Genomic DNA, 20,841 nt, shown 5'->3' with positions numbered 1-20,841 from the left:
TATGTGTGTGTGTGTGTACTCACCTAATTGTGGTTGCAGGGGTCGAGACTCAGCTCCTGGCCCTGCCTTTTCACCGACAGCTACTAGGTCCTCTCTCCCCCTGCTCTGTGAGCTTTATCATACCTCGTCTTAAAACTATGTATAGTTCCTGCCTCCACTACATCACTTGCCAGACTATTCCACTTCCTAACTACTCTTTGACTGAAGAAATACTTCCTAACATCCCTTTGACTCATCTGAGTCTTCAGCTTCCAATTGTGACCCCTTGTTTCTGTGTCCCATCTCTGGAACATCCTGTCTCTGTCCACGTGTGTGTGTGTGGGGGGGGGGGAGATAGAATGATGAAGAGGGTGGAAGATACATGTTGGGTTCATCCTAGGAGTGGTTAGAGGGGAAGGGGAGTAAAGGAATTTTTTTTAATTTTAGGGCATGAACATCCAGCAGACTTGTGGAATTTGTTCATTAAATCTAAAATCAGTTGACCAAGATGATCGTAAAAATAACAGATAATTCTCAATATAAGGGATATTATCTGTTGTTTCCAGACTGTCCAGATAACAGATTTTGTTCATTATATCAAGATTTTAAACTAAATAATGAGAGCCTCAAGGGCAGAATTGTACACTGTAAACTAATTCTAGGATTGATGAATATATATTTTTTTACCACCTACAAAAGTGTACACTACTCTTTATCCTCAGTAATAATTTTTTTACAGAAAATTTCTGAGATGTGTCCAGATGATCCTCTAGTGTTGGAATATGTTGACTACATTCTTAAATTTTGTAAGTAGCATTTAATTTTTACTATAATAGAATGTATTGCAATACAGTAGTTCAGTAATGCTGTACATTATATACGTTGTCTTCAACTGAGGTAGGGTGCCCCCAAAGAAAGAGGAAACACATTCATCATTCATTTAATTGTTGTCTTGCTTGAATGTGATGACATCACATTTCATACGGCCGTCTGAGCTGCAACATCTTCATCTTCACCCCTTGAAGATAAATGGTACAAAATACTGATACAATGAATAAAGACACAAAGTAGCTACAGTGTGGTCCTTTACTGACGATGTTTCATCCACACAGTGGGCTTTATCAGGTCACAAATGGATCCACCTGAGGAGAGAGGATGTGAATATATACAGTGGACCCCTGGTATTCGATATTAATCCGTTACTGAGAGCTCATCGAATACTGAAAATATCGAAAAGCGAATCAATTTTCTTCATAAGAAATAATGGAAATCAAGTTAATTTACCACATGAAATATTAAGTTTAATTCAATAGAATAATTACAATAACAACAGTAACAATAGAATAATTGACATTTACCTTTAATGGAGAACTGGTGATGATTGATGGGATGGGAGGAGGGGAGTGTGGATGGTGTTAGTGTCTAATTAAGGTCTAATTTCTTTTCAATTAGGTAATTTTTCACAGTGGGGGCAAATGCATGGTGTAACCAGTCATAGAAAAAGTCCATAGTGACCCATGCCTTACTGTTTGCCCTCCACAGCACACACAAATTAACCTTGAGGACATTGTTTTTCCTGAACACTCTGGGAGTTTCAGAGTGATACACCAATAAAGGCTTCAAGTTGCAATCACCACTAGCATTGGCACACATCAACAGAGTAAGCCTGTCTTTCATAGGTTTATGTCCTGGGAGTGCCTTTTCCTCCTGAGTAATGTAGGTCCTGCTTGGCATTTTCTTCCAAAACAGGCCTGTGTCATCGCAATTAAACACTTGTTCAGGTTTAAATTCTTCACTGTCTATGTAATCCTTGAATTCCTTCACATATTTTTCATCTGCTTTTTGGTCCGAACTGGCAGCCTCACTATGCCTAATCACACTATGTATGCCACTACAATTCTTAAATCTTTCAAACCAACCTTTGCTGGCCTTAAATTCACTCACATCAGCACTAGTTGCAGGCAATTTCTTTACCAAATCGTCACGCAACTGCCTAGCCTTTTCACAAATGATCGCTTGAGAGATGTTATCTCTTGCTATCTGTTTTTTATTTATCCACACCAATAATAGTCTCTCAACATTTTCTAACACTTGCAGTCGCTGTTTTGTAATCACAGTTGCACCTTTTGCAAAAACAGCTTCCTTGATTGCCGTTTTCCTGGTCACTATAGCAGAGATGGTTGATTGGGGTTTACTATACAACCTGACCAGCTCCGAAACACGCACTCCACTTTCGTACTTTGCAATTATCTCTTTCTTCATTTCAATAGTCATTAGCACCTTTTTTCTTGAAGGGTTGGCACTAGAAGCTTTCTTGGGGCCCATGGTGACTTATTTTGCAGAAACAAGCACCAAAAACAGTGATAAAATGGATGTACCGAATGTATCCTTAGATGCACGCACACTGGCTGGCTTGTAAACACTGGCGCACACAGGGCAGTTCAGGCCACACGTGGACACGTCTCGTATGAATCGCATCGAATACCAGATTTTCAATCGGATACCGAGGCGAAATTTTTGCGATAAAATGCATCGAATACCGGATTTATCGAATACCGATGCCATCGAATGCCAGGGGTCCACTGTATAGCGGATATGAGAGTGACTACATAGTAGGTTGGTAAACAGCAACCATCCAGGGGGGTACTACCGTCCTGCCAAGTGAGTGTGAAATGAAAGCCTGTACATAATTGTTTTACATGATGGTAGGATTGCTGGTGTCTTTTTTCTGTCTCTTAAACATGCAAGATTTCAGGTATATCTTGCTACTTCTACTTACACTTAGGTTACACTACACATACATGTACAAGCATATATATACACACCCCTCTGGGTTTTCTTCTATTTTCTTTCTAGTTCTTATTCTTGTTTATTTCCTCTTATCTCCGTGGGGAAGCGGAACAGAATTCTTCCTCCGTAAGCCATGCGTGTTCTAAGAGGCGACTAAAATGCCGGAAGCTAGGGGCTAGTAACCTCTTCTCCTGTATATATTACTAAATGTAAAAGGAGAAACTTTCGTTTTTCCTTTTGGGCCACCCCGCGTCGGTGGGATACGGCCGGTGTGTTGAAAGAAAGAAGAAGAAACATGCAAGGTTTCAGGTACATCTTGCTGCTTCTACGTACTTACACTTAGGTCACTACATGTGCATAGACAAGCATATACAGTGGACCCCCGGTTCGCGATGCTATCGGTATCCGATAAATCCGGTAACCGATGCATTATATCGCAGAAAATTTGCCTCGCTTCCCGATACAAAACCCGGTATGCAATGTGGTTCGTACAAGATGTGTCCATGTGTGGCCTGAACTGCCCCGTGTTGTGCCAGTGTTTACAAGCCAGCCAGTGTGCGCGCATCAAGGATACATTTGGTACATTCCATATTATCCATATTATCACTGTTTTTGGTACCTGTTTTTGCAAAATAAGTCACCATGGGCCCCAAGAAAGCTCCCAGTGCCATCCCTTCGAGACCAAGGGTGCTAATGACTGTTGAAATGAAAAAAAAGAGATAATTGCAAAGTACGAAAGTGGAGTGCGTGTGTCGGAGCTGGTCAGGTTGTATAGTAAACCTCAATCAACCATCTCTACTATAGTGAGCAAGAAAACGGCAATCAAGGAAGCTGTTCTTGCAAAAGGTGCAGCTGTGATTACGAAACAGCGACCGCAAGTGTTAGAAAATGTTGAGAGACTGTTATTGGTGTGGATAAATGAAAAACAGATAAGCAGGAGATAGCATCTCTCAAGCAATCATTTGTGAAAAGGCTAGGCAGTTGCATGACGAATTGGTAAAAAAATTGCCTGCAACTAATGGTGATGTGAGTGAATTTAAGTCCAGCAAAGGTTGGTTTGAAAGATTTAAGAATCGTAGTGGTATACATAGTGTGATTAGGCATGGTGAGGCTGCCAGTTATGTTGTGAGACAGGAGTCCAGTGACTCTCAACCTGGTCCTAGTGGCATTAAAAGAAGAAGGGAAGTAACCCCAGAAAAGGACTTGCTACCTCAAGTCCTAATGGAGGGGGATTCCCCTTCTAAATGCTAACACCATCCACACACTCCCCTCCTCCCATCCCATGAATCATCACCAGATCTTCATTAAAGGTAAGTGTCAATTATTCTTTCGTTATTTATTGTTATTTATTTATTGTTGTTATTGTAATTACTATTCTATTGCATTAAACTTAATATTTCATGTGGTAAAAGTTTTTTTTTCATACTTTTGGGCGTCTTGCACGAATTAATTTGATTTCCATTATTTCTTATGGGGAAAATTGATTCGCTTTCCGATATTTTTGGTTTACGATGAGCTCTCAGGGTTTACTTCTATTTCCTTACTAGTATTTGTTCTTGTTTATTTCTCCTTATCTCTATGGGGAAGTGGAAGAGGTGACTAAACTGCTGGGAGCAAGGGCCTAGTAACCCCTTCTCCTGTATATATTACTAAATTTAAAAGGAGAAACTTCCATTTATCTTTTTGGGCCACCCTACCTCAGTGGGATATGGCCAATAAGAAATGGCAGATGGTTCAGTAAGAGATGAGGTAAACCTCCAGGATTCAAGTTTGGCTAACTGGTTTTCATGAATTCTTTCATAAATGTTACCTTGCTCACATTCCAACAGAACATCATATCATAAACAGCACTTCCTCCACTCACTCCTATCCAACATGTTCTCAAAGGCCTGTTGGATGTGCAAGCCCCTAGCACCCAAAACCTTTACCCTTTCCCTCTAACCTTTTCTCAGATGACCTCTTCCCTTCTTCCCTCCACTCCAGATTTATGTGCCCTCCTAGTCATCCTGCTTTTCTTCACCCTCTATGAATGTCCAAACCACCTCAACAACCCTTACTAGACCTTCTGAATAATACTTTAGTTAACTCTACGCCTCCTACTAATTTATATCTGGTGAGTGTTAGTTGAAGTTGCCTAGCATGGGCTAGTAGGCCTGCTTCAGTGCTCCTCCTTTCTTACGTTCTTATGTTCTAATCCTACACCTCTCCTAAACATCCTAGCAATCACTTCTCTTACAATCCAAAAACTAGGATGAAAAAGTAACAACGGATTTTGTATACAGTTCTTCATATAGTTTTCAGGAAAGCATTTGATAAGATACTACATCAAAATTTCCTGCCTAAATAAAGGCTTTTGGAAACAAATTTCAGATCTGAATAAACAACTGGGTCACCAAATGGATATTATTGAATGGTAATGAATTGCAAACTGTCTCAAGTGGCTAAACATAAGGAGATGACTCCCTCAAGGATTTGTCCTTAGCCTAATTGTTTTTACAATATTGTATACACAATATTGTATACAATATTGTGTACAGTATTGTATACAAGGATGTGTGATGTCACCGTGGTTGTTTAATATATTTATAGATGGGGTTGTAAGAGAAGTAAATGCGAGGGTCTTGGCAAGAGGCGTGGAGTTAAAAGATAAAGAATCACACATAAAGTGGGAGTTGTCACAGTTGCTCTTTGCTGATGACACTGTGCTCTTTGGAGATTCTGAAGAGAAGTTGCAGAGATTGGTGGATGAATTTGGTAGGGTGTGCAAAAGAAGAAAATTAAAAGTGAATACAGGAAAGAATAAGGTTATGAGGATAACAAAAAGATTAGGTGATGAAAGATTGGTTATCAGATTGGAGGGAGAGAGTATGGAGGAGGTGAATGTATTCAGATATTTGGGAGTTGACGTGTCAGCGGATGGATCTATGAAAGATGAGGTGAATCATAGAATTGATGAGGGGAAAAGGGTGAGTGGTGCACTTAGGAGTCTGTGGAGACAAAGAACTTTGTCCTTGGAGGCAAAGAGGGGTATGTATGAGAGTATAGCTTTACCAACGCTCTTATATGGGTGTGAAGCATGAGTGATGAATGTTGCAGCGAGGAGAAGGCTGGAGGCAGTGGAGATGTCATGTCTGAGAGCAATGTGTGGTGTGAATATAATGCAGAGAATTCGTAGTTTGGAAGTTAGGAGGAGGTGCAGGATTGGCAAAACTGTTGTCCAGAGGGCTGAGGAAGGGTTGTTGAGGTGGTTCAGACATGTAGAGAGAATGGAGTGAAACAGAATGACTTCAAGAGTGTATCAGTCTGTAGCGGAAGGAAGGCGGGGTAGGGGTCGGCCTAGGAAAGGTTGGAGGGAGGGGGTAAAGGAGGTTTTGTGTGCGAGGGGCTTGGGCTTCCAGCAGGCATGCGTGATCGTGTTTGATAGGAGTGAATGGAGACAAATGGTTTTTAATACTTGACATGCTGTTGGAGTGTGAGCAAAGTAACATTTATGAAGGTGTTCAGGGAAACCGGCAGGCCAGACTTGAGTCCTGGAGATGGGAAGTACAGTGCCTGCACTCTGAAGGAGGGGTGTTAATGTTGCAGTTTAAAAACTGTAGTGTAAAACACCCTTCTGGCAAGACAGTGATGGAGTGAATGATGGTGAAAGTTTTTCTTTTTCGGGCCACCCTGCCTTGGTGGGAATCGGCCAGTGTGTTAATAAAAAAAAAAATATATATAAAAGATTTTGAAGTGTAACTAATCTCAACAGTGATAAAATTTGTGGATGACTCTGTCTTGGATTTTTGTTTTTGTATTTTTATATGCAGCATATAATTATTGCTAATCATGGTTATTGTTTCAGCTGATAAAGACACAGTTGGACAAAGTAGTCTACCAGGAGATATAGTCAATGAAGACAGTGATAGTGGCCTTGATGAATTTGAAAAAGTTGAAACAGAGTCCTCAAGTTATGATGCCACTCGTCCTTGCTTGCTTAAGTCACGTAAGTAATGACTGCTTTTGTTTTATTTTACATTGCTTTTATTTATAATTTTAGGTGACTTTTAAGTTTCAAATTTGGTGAAAATATTATCTAGTTGATAATAGCCTGTAATAGCATTTAGTTCACTTTATCTTTGTTTCACAACATAACTGATCACAAATTTTAATTTTTGTATGGTAATGTTAGCCAACTCCATGAAGAAGTAGAGAAAAATCCTTCCTCCATAAGCCATGCATGTCATAAGAGGTGACTAAAATGTCGAGAGCAAGGGGCTAGTAATCCCTTCTCTTGCATAAATTACTATATGTAAAAAGAAGAAAAAAAGTGTTTTTTCTTTTTCAGGTCATCCTGCCTCTGTGGGAGATGACTGATGTGTTAACCCTTTCAGGGTTTCCAATGTATGTACTAGTACGTTTTACGCACCAGGGTTATTGACGTACTAGTGCGCGTAAATTGTAGCGCCTTCAAATCTAGCATGAGAAAGCTGGTAGGCCCACATATGAAAGAATGGGTCTATGTAGTCAGTGTGCACAGTATAAAAAAAATCCTGCAACACACAGTGCATAATGAGAAAAAAAACTTTGATAGTGTTTTTGGTTTAAAACAGTGACTTTGCACTGCATTTTCGTGTGTATTTATGGTTGTATTCTAGTTTTCCTGGTCTCATTTTATAGAATGGAAAACATATTACAGAAATTGAGATGATTTTGATTGGTTTCACAATGAAAACTACCTTGAAATTGAGCTCAAAGTAGCAGAAATGTTTGATTTTTGCCAAAGTTCAAAGGTAAACAGATCATGCCACGCATCCAATATACGTCAACTGGTGAGTCTAATATTCTTTCACAAGTGCGCTGATATTATTTATACCATTTCTACACTAATGCAGTAGTCTACATAACAGTAAATCTTCTATTTTTTGTGAGAATAAAAATTCAAAGTGAAAAGCAAAAGAAATGTAAGAGGGGCCTGGGGACATGACTAATGAACAGAGGAAATGTTATTTTAGTGCCAGAAATGTTTGTCTTGTTTATTCTGGGCCCTATTTGGAAATTGGCATCTTTTGAAATTTGTGTGCAATTGGCAAAATTGCTAATTTCTGACCACTTCATTGGATAGTTGAAATCGGTAAATGGGTGGTTTCTTGTACTCATTCGATAGAAAAAATGGAGTTCTAGTGAAATAGTTATGATTTTTGTCGACTAGTACACTGGAATTGGCCGAAAAAGGGCTCAAAGTGGGTAAAATCGCTGATGCCTAAACATCGTCGAGATCGCTAACTTCGCGAGAGCATAATTCCGTAAGTTTTCCATCAAATTTCATACTTTTGGTGTCATTATGATCGGGAAAAGATTCTCTGTCATTTCATAAGATTTTTTTTTTTTTTTTTTCCAAAAAATTTTTGACCTTAAGAACATGTTTAGGAGAGGGCCTCTTGACCCTGAAAGGGTTAAAAAAGCATAAGTATTAGTGAAAGATCTGTATTGTTAAGTAAAAGGACTCAAGTGCAACTAATGTGACATTTTATTGTGGCAGTGTTTCGCTCTCCAGGAGCTTTATCAAGCCTTGACAAAGCTCCTGGAGAGCAAAACGTTACCACAATAAAATGTAACATTTTTGCACTTGTAACCTTTTACCTCATCTTCTTTCAACAAACCGGCCATATCCCACCAAGGCAGGGTGGCCCAAAAAGAAGAAAAACAAAAGTCTCTCTTTTTAACTTGAGTAATGTATACAGGAGAAGGGGTTACTAGCCCCTTGCTCCCGGCATGTTAGTTGCCTCTTACGACACGCATGACTTACTGAGGAAGAATTCTGTTCAAATTTCCCATGGAGATAAGAGGAAATAAACAAGAACAAGAGCTAGTAAGAAAGAAAATCCAGAGGGGTGTGTGTATTTTTTTTTTTTTTCAACAAACCGGCCATATCCCACCATGGCAGGGTGGCCCAAAAAGAAAACCGAAAGTTTCTCTTTTGAAATTTAATAATTTATACAAGAGAAGGGGTTACTAGCCCCTTGCCCCCGGCATTTTAGTCTCCTCTTACAACACACATGGCTTACGGAGGAAGAATTCTGTTCCACTTCCCCATGGAGATAAGAGGAAATAAACAAGAACAAGAACTAGAAAGAAAATAGCAGAAAACCCAGAGGGGTGTGTATATATATGCTTGTACATGTATGTGTAGTGTGACCTAAGTGTAAGTAGAAGTAGGTAGCAAGACATACCTGAAATCTTGCATGTTTATGAGACAGAAAATATACACCAGCAATCCTACCATCATGTAAAACAATTACAGTCTTCCATTTTACACTGCCTTGGCAGGACGGTAGCACCTCCCTGGGCGGTTGCTGTCTACCAACCTACTACCTAGGTTTATCTAATATATTGTTGGTAATTCTACCAACATTATTTCAAGGATCTGTAGATAAAAAAAGTGTGGCGATAAAGGAGAGTTAATTATAGAACATAATATGTACCCTGGCAGAGAGTGTTGGCCATGTGTGAGTTAAGTTACCATTTTGTCAAAGGCACTTGTCACTAAGACACCTATAATGTGTCCAGTACATAGACTTGCAAAGAAAATGATAAGAAAATGGCAATAACAGCAGAAAAGTAGTAAAAGCACCCAACATAATGTACAATGGCTCAGTTGAAGGCCAACAAAACGTGGAACACCAACAGAGGTACTGTATACATGGAGCCCTCCTGTACGTAGTTCATTGGCATAGGAAGCACTGTGGAGAATGTGATGTAAATGGAGTGGTTGATGCCTCTAGACAAACTTCCATAGTGAATACAATAAACTGTGGTTGTTTTCTAGTGTTGCTGACAAATTCTGCTTGCTCCAAGTCATAACTTAACTATAAACATAAAAAATGATGTAGGAGTTATGAATAGTTTATAATTGCTTACCCTAACCTAATAAACTAAATCCTTTATACAGGTGAAAATGTAAATGCCTTGAGCAAATGCCTCAAGCTTCTTACACTGATGCTGGAATACAAGGAATTTGTATGGGATCTTCAGCCATGGCAGAGACTGACAAATGTACTTCGAAGATTTCATCTGGCATGGCTAAGGTTTGTACTGTATTTTAATTATTCTGTTTTCTTACAAATATTGATGCATTTAAAATCTTGCTTTTAAATTATTCATTTAGTATTTGTTTCCCTCAAATGTTGCTGCTATTAAGTATTTAGATTTTGTTGTCTGAATATATTGTTATTAATCCTTAAAATTACATAATGGGGAAAGATTTGGTGAGCAAGTGCTGGTTTTTGTAATTTAAAATAATAACATTACTGAAAATATTAAGAATGTGGTGATTTAGAAAATTAAGGAAGAGCAGTCATCCAGGAAGATACAGTACAGTACTGTCTTTGTTGTTTTGGCTCCTGTCTCTTGTACATTAAGATATTCTTCAATAAGGTGGCCCTACCAGTCATCACATAGAATTAATCGTCTGCTAGTAAATGACATGTATAAATGCTTAAATAGTCCAGGGATTGTTGTAAATGAAGACATAAATTAGCAAATACTGTATATGCAGCCAATACTCTTGTGGCAAGAGGGACCCTTGGCAAAAAATTAAATAGAAATTTTTTTTTTTTTTTTTTTTTTTTTTTTTTTCAACAAGTCGGTCGTCTCCCACCGAGGCAGGGTGACCCAAAAAAGAAAGAAAATCCCCAAAAAGAAAATACTTTCATCATCATTCAACACTTTCACCACACTCACACATTATCACTGCTTTTGCAGAGGTGCTCAGAATATAACAGTTTAGAAGCATATACGTATAGAGATACACAACATATCCCTCCAAACTGCCAATATCCCAAACCCCTCCTTTAAAGTGCAGGCATTGTACTTCCCATTTCCAGGACTCAAGTCCGACTATATGAAAATAACCGGTTTCCCTGAATCCCTTCACTAAATATTACCCTGCTCACACTCCAACAGATCGTCAGGTCCCAAGTATCATTCGTCTCCATTCACTCCTATCTAACACGCTCATGCACGCTTGCTGGAAGTCCAAGCCCCTCACCCACAAAACCTCCTTTACCCCCTCTTTCCAACCCTTTCGAGGACGACCCCTACCCCTCTTTCCTTCCCCTATAGATTTATATGCTTTCCATGTCATTCTACTTTGATCCATTCTCTCTAAATGACCAAACCACCTCAACAACCCCTCTTCTGCCCTCTGACTAATGCTTTTATTAACTCCACACCTTCTCCTAATTTCCACACTCCGAATTTTCTGCATAATATTTACACCACACATTGCCCTTAGACAGGACATCTCCACTGCCTCCAACCGTCTCCTCGCTGCTGCATTTACCACCCAAGCTTCACATCCATATAAGAGTGTTGGTACTACTATACTTTCATACATTCCCTTCTTTGCCTCCATAGATAACGTTTTTTGACTCCACATATACCTCAACGCACCACTCACCTTTTTTCCCTCATCAATTCTATGATTAACCTCATCCTTCATAAATCCATCCGCCGACACGTCAACTCCCAAGTATCTGAAAACATTCACTTCTTCCATACTCCTCCTCCCCAATTTGATATCCAATTTTTCTTTATCTAAATCATTTGATACCCTCATCACCTTACTCTTTTCTATGTTCACTTTCAACTTTCTACCTTTACACACATTCTCAAACTCATCCACTAACCTTTGCAATTTTTCTTTAGAATCTCCCATAAGCACAGTATCATCAGCAAAAAGTAACTGTGTCAATTCCCATTTTGAATTTGATTCCCCATAATTTAATCCCACCCCTCTCCCGAACACCCTAGCATTTACTTCTTTTACAACCCCATCTATAAATATATTAAACAACCATGGTGACATTACACATCCCTGTCTAAGACCTACTTTTACCGGGAAGTATTCTCCCTCTTTTCTACACACCCTAACCTGAGCCTCACTATCCTCATAAAAGCTCTTTACAGCATTTAGTAACTTACCACCTATTCCATATACTTGCAACATCTGCCACATTGCTCCTCTATCCACTCTATCATATGCCTTTTCTAAATCCATAAATGCAATAAAATAGAAAAATAGGACCTTTAAATTCAATGAGGAAATGGATACTTGACTGCTGGCTCTTCGATAACTGTGGCCCCATGCACGCTGAGCTCAGATCTTTTCTTTCTTTCAACAAACCGGCCATATCCCACTGAGGCAGGGTGGCCCAAGAAGAAAAAAGTTTCTCTTTTTAAATTTAGTAATATATACAGGAGAAGGGGTTACCCTGCCTTGGTGGGATATGGCCTGTTTGTTGAAAAAAAAAAATAATTAGTTGTTATTTTTTCTCCTTTGTGAGATATTATTAGTGAAATGATAGATTTCTTTTTTTACATGTTATAATACAGATAATAATAAAATAATATAATACAGATGCTGGTTTTGTCCACTTTGCAAGCAGAGTCGTTCATCAGTACGAACTACTTCAGATAGAGTGACGTCTCTGTGGAGACACTATGTTTGGATTCCACCACCTGCTTTTGTTTCACTGGAGAAGGCACAAGTCCTTTTACATCATGCATATGCTGCTCATATGTTTTATTACAGTATGTATTTGTTTTGTAGTAATATGTATTAAAGATGCTAAAAGAATTTGAAGTGTGAGATAGTACTGTATATGATGAATCATGTTCATAAATTAGTACATTTCATCATAGATGTACTACGGATTTGGATGTGCTTCTAATATGTTACAGAATGGCCATTTATAACACCTGTATCTTTCAAATATTTTACAAATTTTTGAAACTGATTCCAAACAATCATTAATCCACTTTATGAGCAAGGCTAAACCTACACAGCTTATTTTTTTTTATTATCACACTGGCCGATTCCCACCAAGGCAGGGTGGCCCGAAAAAGAAAAACTGTCTTGCCAGAAGGGTGCTTACACTACAGTTTTTAAACTGCAACATTAACACCCCTCCTTCAAAGTGCAGGCACTGTACTTCCCATCTCCAGGACTCAAGTCCGGCCTGCCGGTTTCCCTGAACCCCTTCATAAATGTGACTTTGCTCACACTCCAACAGCACGTCAAGTATTAAAAACCATTTGTCTCCATTCACTCCTATCAAACACGCTCACACATGCCTGCTGGAACTCCAAGCCCCTCGCACGCAAAACCTCCTTTACCCCCTCCCTCCAACCTTTCCTAGGCCGACCCCTACCCCGCCTTCCTTCCACTACAGACTGATACACTCTTGAAGTCACTCTGTTTCGCTCCATTCTCTCTACATGTCCGAACCACCTCAACAACCCTTCCTCAGCCCTCTGGACAACAGTTTTGGTAATCCCGCACCTCCTCCTAACTTCCAAACTACGAATTCTTTGCATTATATTCACACCACGCATTGCCCTCAGACATGACATCTCCACTGCCTCCAGCCTTCTCCTTGCTGCAACATTCATCACCCATGCTTCACACCCATATAAGAACGTTGGTAAAACTATACTCTCATACATTCCCCTCTTTGCGTCCAAGGACAAAGTTCTTTGTGTCCACAGGCTCCTAAGTGCACCACTCACCCTTTTCCCCTCATCAATTCTATGATTCACCTCATCTTTCATAGACCCATCCGCTGACACGTCCACTCCCAAATATCTGATTACATTCACCTCCTCCATACTCTCTCCCTCCAATCTGATATCCAGTCTTTCATCACCAAATCTTTTTGTTATCCTCATAACCTTACTCTTTCCTGCATTCACTTTTAATTTTCTTTTGCACACCCTACCAAATTCATCCACCAATCTCTGCAACTTCTCTTCAGAATCTCCCAAGAGCACAGTGTCATCAGCAAAGAGCAACTGTGACAACTCCTACTTTGAGTGATTCTTTATCTTTTAACTCCACGCCTCTTTCCAAGACCCTCGCATTTACTTCTCTTACAACCCCATCTATAAATATATTAAACAACCACGGTGACATCACACATCCTTGTCTCAGGCCTACTTTTACTGGGAAATAATTTCCCTCTTTCCTACATACTCTAACTTGAGCCTCACGATCCTCGTAAAAACTCTTCACTGCGTTCAGTAACCTACCTACTACACCATACACCTGCAACATCTGCCACATTGCCTCCCTATCCACCCTGTTATACGCCTTTTCCAAATCCATAAATGCCACAAAGACCTCTTTAGCCTTATCTAAATACTGTTCACTTATATGTTTCACTGTAAACACCTGGTCCACACACCCCCTACCTTTCCTAAAGCCTCCTTGTTCATCTGCTATCCTATTCTCCGTCTTACTCTTAATTCTTTCAATAATAACTCTACCATACACTTTACCAGGTATGCTCAACAGACTTATCCCCCTATAATTTTTGCACTCTCTTTTGTCCCCTTTGCCTTTATACAAAGGAACTATGCATGCTCTCTGCCAATCCCTAGGTACCTTACCCTCTTCCATACATTTATTAAATAATTGCACCAACCACTCCAAAACTATATCCCCACCTGCTTTTAACATTTCTATCTTTATCCCATCAATCCCGGCTGCCTTACCCCCTTTCATTTTACCTACTGCCTCACGAACTTCCCCCATACTCACAACTGGCTCTTCCTCACTCATACAAGATGTTATTCCTCCTTGCCCTATACACGAAATCACAGCTTCCCTATCTTCATCAACATTTAACAATTCCTCAAAATATTCCCTCCATCTTCCCAATACCTCTAACTCTCCATTTAATAACTCTCCTCTCCTATTTTTAACTGACGAATCCATTTGTTCTCTAGGCTTCCTTAACTTGTTAATCTCACTCCAAAACTTTTTCTTATTTTCAACAAAATTTGTTGATAACATCTCACCCACTCTCATTTGCTCTCTTTTTACATTGCTTCACCACTCTCTTAACCTCTCTCTTTTTCTCCATATACTCTTCCCTCCTTGCATCACTTCTACTTTGTAAAAACTTCTCATATGCTAACTTTTTCTCCCTTACTACTCTCTTTACATCATCATTCCACCAATCGCTCCTCTTCCCTCCCGCACCCACTTTCCTGTAACCACAAACTTCTGCTGAACACTCTAACACTACATTTTTAAACCTGCCCCATACCTCTTCGACCCCATTGCCTATGCTCTCATTAGCCCATCTATCCTCCAATAGCTGTTTATATCATACCCTAACTGCCTCCTCTTTTAGTTTATAAACCTTCACCTCTCTCTTCCCTGATGCTTCTATTCTCCTTGTATCCCATCTACCTTTTACTCTCAGTGTAGCTACAACTAGAAAGTGATCCGATATATCTGTGGCCCCTCTATAAACATGTACATACTGAAGTCTACTCAACAGTCTTTTATCTTCCAATACATAATCCAACAAACTACTGTCATTTTGCCCTACATCATATCTTGTATACTTATTTATCCTCTTTTTCATAAAATATGTATTACCTATAACTAAACCCCTTTCTATACAAAGTTCAATCAAAGGGCTCCCATTATCATTTACACCTGGCACCCCAAACTTATCTACCACACCCTCTCTAAAAGTTTCTCCTACTTTAGCATTCAGGTCCCCTACCACAATTACTCTCTCACTTGGTTCAAAGGCTCCTATACATTCACTTAACATCTCCCAAAATCTCTCTCTCTCCTCTACATTCCTCTCTTCTCCAGGTGCATACACGCTTATTATGACCCACTTTTCGCATCCAACCTTTACTTTAATCCACATAATTCTTGAATTTACACATTCATATTCTCTTTTCTCCTTCCATAACTGATCCTTCAACATTACTGCTACCCCTTCCTTTGCTCTAACTCTCTCAGATACTCCAGATTTAATCCCATTTATTTCCCCCCACCGAAACTCCCCTACCCCCTTCAGCTTTGTTTCGCTTAGGGCCAGGACATCCAACTTCTTTTCATTCATAACATCAGCAATCATCTGTTTCTTGTCATCCGCACTACATCCACACACATTCAAGCATCCCAGTTTTATAAAGTTTTTCTTCTTCTCTTTTTTAGTAAATGTCTACAGGAGAAGGGGTTACTAGCCCATTGCTCCCGGCATTTTAGTCACCTCATACGACACGCATGGCTTACAGAGGAAAGATTCTTTTCCACTTCCCCATGGACAACACAACTTCACATCTTAAATCATTTTTCCCTAGGGAAGGAGTCAGGGCTCTCTGTTTGGCTACTTGATGATTACTATGAGTTCTCCTTTTGGTTAGGGTTATTTTTGACAATTTCATGTACTTAAATTTGGCTTTGGAACCTTTTCAGATGTGGACCCCTAATGGGGCCTTGGACTACTAAAGGGTTAATTAATTATTATTATTTATTATTATCGCACTGGCTGATTCCCACCAAGGCAGGGTGGCCCGAAAAAGAAAAACTTTCACCATCATTCACTCCATCACTGTCTTGCCAGAAGGGTGCTTTACACTACAGTTTTTAAACTGAAACATTAACACCCCTCCTTCAGAGTGCAGGCACTGTACTTCCCATCTCCAGGACTCAAGTCCAGCCTGCCGGTTTCCCTGAACCCCTTCATAAATGTTACTTTGCTCACACTCCAACAGCACGTCAAGTATTAAAAACCATTTGTCTCCATTCACTCCTATCAAACACGCTCACGCATGCCTGCTGGAAGTCCAAGCCCCTCGCACACAAAACCTCCTTTACCCCCTCCCTCCAACCTTTCCTAGGCTGACCCCTACCCCGCCTTCCTTCCACTACAGACTGATACACTCTTGAAGTCACTCTGTTTCGCTCCATTCTCTCTACATGTCCGAACCACCTCAACAACCCTTCCTCAGCCCTCTGGACAACAGTTTTGGTAATCCCGCACCTCCTCCTAACTTCCAAACTACGAATTCTCTGCATTATATTCACACCACACATTGCCCTCAGACATGACATCTTCAATGCCTCCAGCCTTCTCCTCGCTGCAACATTCATCACCCATGCTTCACACCCATATAAGAGTGTTGGTAAAACTATACTCTCATACATTCCCCTCTTTGCTTCCAAGGACAAAGTTCTTTGTCTCCACAGACTCCTAAGTGCACCACTCACCCTTTTCCCCTCATCAATTCTGTGATTCACCTCATCTTTCATAGACCCATCCGCTGACACGTCCACTCCCAAATATCTGAATACATTCACCTCCTCCATACTCTCTCCCTCCAATCTGATATCCAATCTTTCATCACCTAATCTTTTTGTTATTCTCATAACCTTACTCTTTCCTGTATTCACTTTTAATTTTCTTCTTTTGCACACCCTACCAAATTCATCCACCAATCTCTGCAACTTCTCTTCAGAATCTCCCAAGAGCACAGTGTCATCAGCAAAGAGCAACTGTGACAACTCCCACTTTATGTGTGATTCTTTATCTTTTAACTCCACGCCTTTTGCCAAGACCCTCGCATTTACTTCTCTTACAACCCCATCTATAAATATATTAAACAACCATGGTGACATCACACATCCTTGTCTAAGGCCTACTTTTACTGGGAAATAATTTCCCTCTTTCCTACATACTCTAACTTGAGCCTCACTATCCTCATAAAAACTCTTCACTGCTTTCAGTAACCTACCTCCTACACCATACACCTGCAACATCTGCCACATTGCCTCCCTATCCACCCTGTTATACGCCTTTTCCAAATCCATAAATGCCACAAAGACCTCTTTAGCCTTATCTAAATACTGTTCATTTATATGTTTCACTGTAAACACCTGGTCCACACACCCCCTACCTTTCCTAAAGCCTCCTTGTTCATCTGCTATCCTATTCTCCGTCTTACTCTTAATTCTTTCAATAATAACTCTACCATACACTTTACCAGGTATACTCAACAGACTTATCCCCCTATAATTTTTGCACTCTCTTTTGTCCCCTTTGCCTTTATACAAAGGAACTATGCATGCTCTCTGCCAATCCCTAGGTACCTTACCCTCTTCCATACATTTATTAAATAATTGCACCAACCACTCCAAAACTAGATCCCCACCTGCTTTTAACATTTCTATCTTTATCCCATCAATCCCGGCTGCCTTACCCCCTTTCATTTTACCTACTGCCTCACAACCTTCCCTCACACTCACAACTGGCTCTCCCTCACTCCTACAAGATGTTATTCCTCCTTGCCCTATACACGAAATCACAGCTTCCCTATCTTCATCAACATTTAACAATTCCTCAAAATATTCCCTCCATCTTCCCAATACCTCTAACTCTCCATTTAATAACTCCTCTTCTATTTTTAACTGACGAATCCATTTGTTCTCTAGGCTTCCTTAACTTAGTAAACTGATAATCTTGTTGTCAGTATTTGCATAATAACTTATACTGTACAAGAATTTTTTTTCTCTGCTCATCATGCATTTAACAGATTTGTATGTTTCAAGTGATTGTATTTGTTAGCATTCCAGAAATGATATTAAATTTCTTATCTAAATAGTTTTACATCAGCTACTGTATATAACTTTATTAGTACTAATTGGTTTAATCCTGGTTTTCCTACTCAAAATGGTGTACTGTACATAATTATGGGTTGTCTATCACAAACATGTAACAATAATCTTTTTATGCAAATATGATTATTATATTATTACACACCAGCCATCTTCCACTGAAGATTATCATCATTGGTTTTGCACCTCTTGTTTAGAAGGTTCTAGTTCTAGTGGGATGGCCAAGACCAATACCAAGCATTATTGGTTATGGTTTATTAACAGAAAAAGTAGATTTTTTTTTTTTTGTATGTGTGTGTAACAATAGATTCAAAATGGAGGGCAAATATTACACAGGAGAGCCCTAGTGACATGATTAGGGAATAGAGGAGATGTTGCTTTAGTGGCCGGAATGCCTACACTTATTATTTTGGAATATTTTTAAATTAAAGTTTATTAACCCTTTGAGGGTCGACAGGCCCTCTCCGAAACTCGTTCTCAGGGTCGGCCAAATTTCAAAAAAAACAAAAATTATTTTTTTTTTATGAAAAAATAGAGGGTTTTTTTTTCTAAATATTATAGGCTACAAAAAAATTTTACCGTCAATACTTACCGAGATATGGAGGCATGAAGTTTGCCAAAATTTAACAACATCTGGTAACATCGCCGACTGCCGTCACCCGGTATTTTTCTATTTACTTTTTTATGTATTATTTTCAATTATTTTTCAATTTTTCTTTTTCTGAGTAACTTTTATGGCCTCTGAGGCCAACATGATCAGTATTTTGTAATTTATTTCTTTTTCAATACTACACAATAAGGGCATAAACACTGTTGTCATTATTTTGTTTACAAAAAATATTTACACAAACAAACGATATGAAATGTTGCTTATTACTGTTTTTCTATATTTTATATACACATACACAGTCACAGGGAATGTTTCTAGAAGTTCTGCAGCCTGTGGAAGTCTTTGAAACATGGTGTCATGCACAGTGGTGTTTTACATTCCTCACACATAAAACGAGTGTCTCTGCGTTGTTGTGGGCGTTTTTTTGTATGTGAACAGACGTAACACCTCTTCTGAGCCTTTTTCTTGAAAGCAGTAGCAGGCAGTTTTACCAGGAAGTGATCACCATGCTTCAGACGAGCAGGTAGTTGTTGATAATTTGGTGGGCGGTCAATTGCAGGTGCTGTTCCTTGGTACTTGAATACTATTTGTCTGATGACAGACAAACAGAATTCGCCGTACTGTGGTTTGTTTCTGGTCCTCATCTTATACATATTATAAGCATTGAGCATGGAAATGTCCAGAAGATGGAAAAACAGTTTGATGTACCACTTATAACTCTTGCGAACACAATCAGCAAACCCAATCTGCATGTCACATTTGTCCACTGAACGCATGTTGAAGGTGTAATCAATCACAGCTGCAGGTTTTAGAATGGGTTCATTGCTCTCTCTATGCTGCCTGCCACTGTCTGCCATTTCATTAGGGTGAACTGATGACAACAGTGTGACATCTCGTTTGTCATGCCACCGAAATGCCATGATGTCATTGGCAGCAAACGCCTGCACCTCACCTCTACGAGTGCCAGCGTCAAACCTGGGCATATGTTTCCGATTTGCACGCACTGTGCCACACACATCTGTCATGTTCACTCGCAAAAAATCACTGAGTGAGGGACTTGTGTAACAGTTATCTGTATATAATATATGCCCCTTACCAAGGTATGGTTCTATCATTGTTCTAACTACATCACCTGAGATGCCCAATAACTTCCTGGTATTTTGCAATGTATAACTTCCAGTGTACACAATAATATCCAATACCAGACCACTGTAACAATCACAAAGCACAAACAACTTTATACCAAAGCGTTTCCTCTTGCTTGGTATGTACTGCTTGAAAGAGAGTCTTCCTTTGAACAGAATCAAAGACTCGTCAATTACAAGCTTCATGAAGGGATAAAAGTGCGTACTGAATTTCTCTTTCAGATGCACAAATACATTCCTAATCTTATATAACCTGTCAGTTCTGTCAGGCCTGGTTTTGTCTGAGAAATGAAGCATACGTAACATTAGCACAAATCGATTCACTGGCATTATATCACTGAAACCTGGGGTTGCAATCAGGCGGTCTGTTGACCAGTATGATTTCACTTTGTGCTTATACACACGTGGCATAAGCATTATTGCGGCAAAGAAAAGATACATCTCATCCACAGTTGCCTCCTTCCACTGGTGTAGACATGATTTTGGTGAAAGTAATGTGTTTGCCATGGTGTACTCGTAGTATGTGTTGCTTTCCATGACAATACTTTCCATCAGTGGTTCGTCAAAGAATAACTCGAAACATCCAGTTCAGTGGCATTGTTCCCAAGTGTACAAGATGGCCGTATTCCACTTTGGCTGTCATCAAACTGGTGGGCATTTGGAACAAAATTGACAGCTTCCTGCCAATCCCAGGTGCGGTCTGCTGGTGGGTACTGAACAATGACAGGTGGTTGTGGTTGTGGAGGTTGTGGTTGTGAAGGCTGGTGTGGTGGGTGGGTGGGGGATGGTGGCCTTTGTTGTAGATCAGCTGAGGCAGCGGCGTGGGTGGCAGCATGGCCCACTGCTGGTGC

General features: G+C 39.8%; 1 protein-coding gene across 1 annotated transcript in view; it reads left to right on the top strand.

Annotated features, from left to right (window-relative positions):
* LOC128703813 (uncharacterized) overlaps positions 1-20,841 on the top strand; it is a 74,118-nt gene that overhangs the window by 36,928 nt on the left and 16,349 nt on the right. Inside the window, exons 7-10 of the mRNA XM_070087042.1 lie at positions 719-785; positions 6,614-6,754; positions 9,701-9,836; positions 12,170-12,342. Coding sequence (XP_069943143.1) covers positions 719-785; positions 6,614-6,754; positions 9,701-9,836; positions 12,170-12,342 — 517 coding nt within the window. The remainder of the gene's footprint in view (positions 1-718; positions 786-6,613; positions 6,755-9,700; positions 9,837-12,169; positions 12,343-20,841) is intronic.

The sequence above is a fragment of the Cherax quadricarinatus genome, chromosome 20, assembly GCF_038502225.1.
Source record: "Cherax quadricarinatus isolate ZL_2023a chromosome 20, ASM3850222v1, whole genome shotgun sequence".
In the NCBI taxonomy this organism is placed as follows: Eukaryota; Metazoa; Arthropoda; class Malacostraca; order Decapoda; family Parastacidae; genus Cherax; species Cherax quadricarinatus.
The sequence above is the reverse complement of the archived record's forward strand: the minus strand, read 5'-3'. Positions and strand labels throughout refer to the sequence as shown.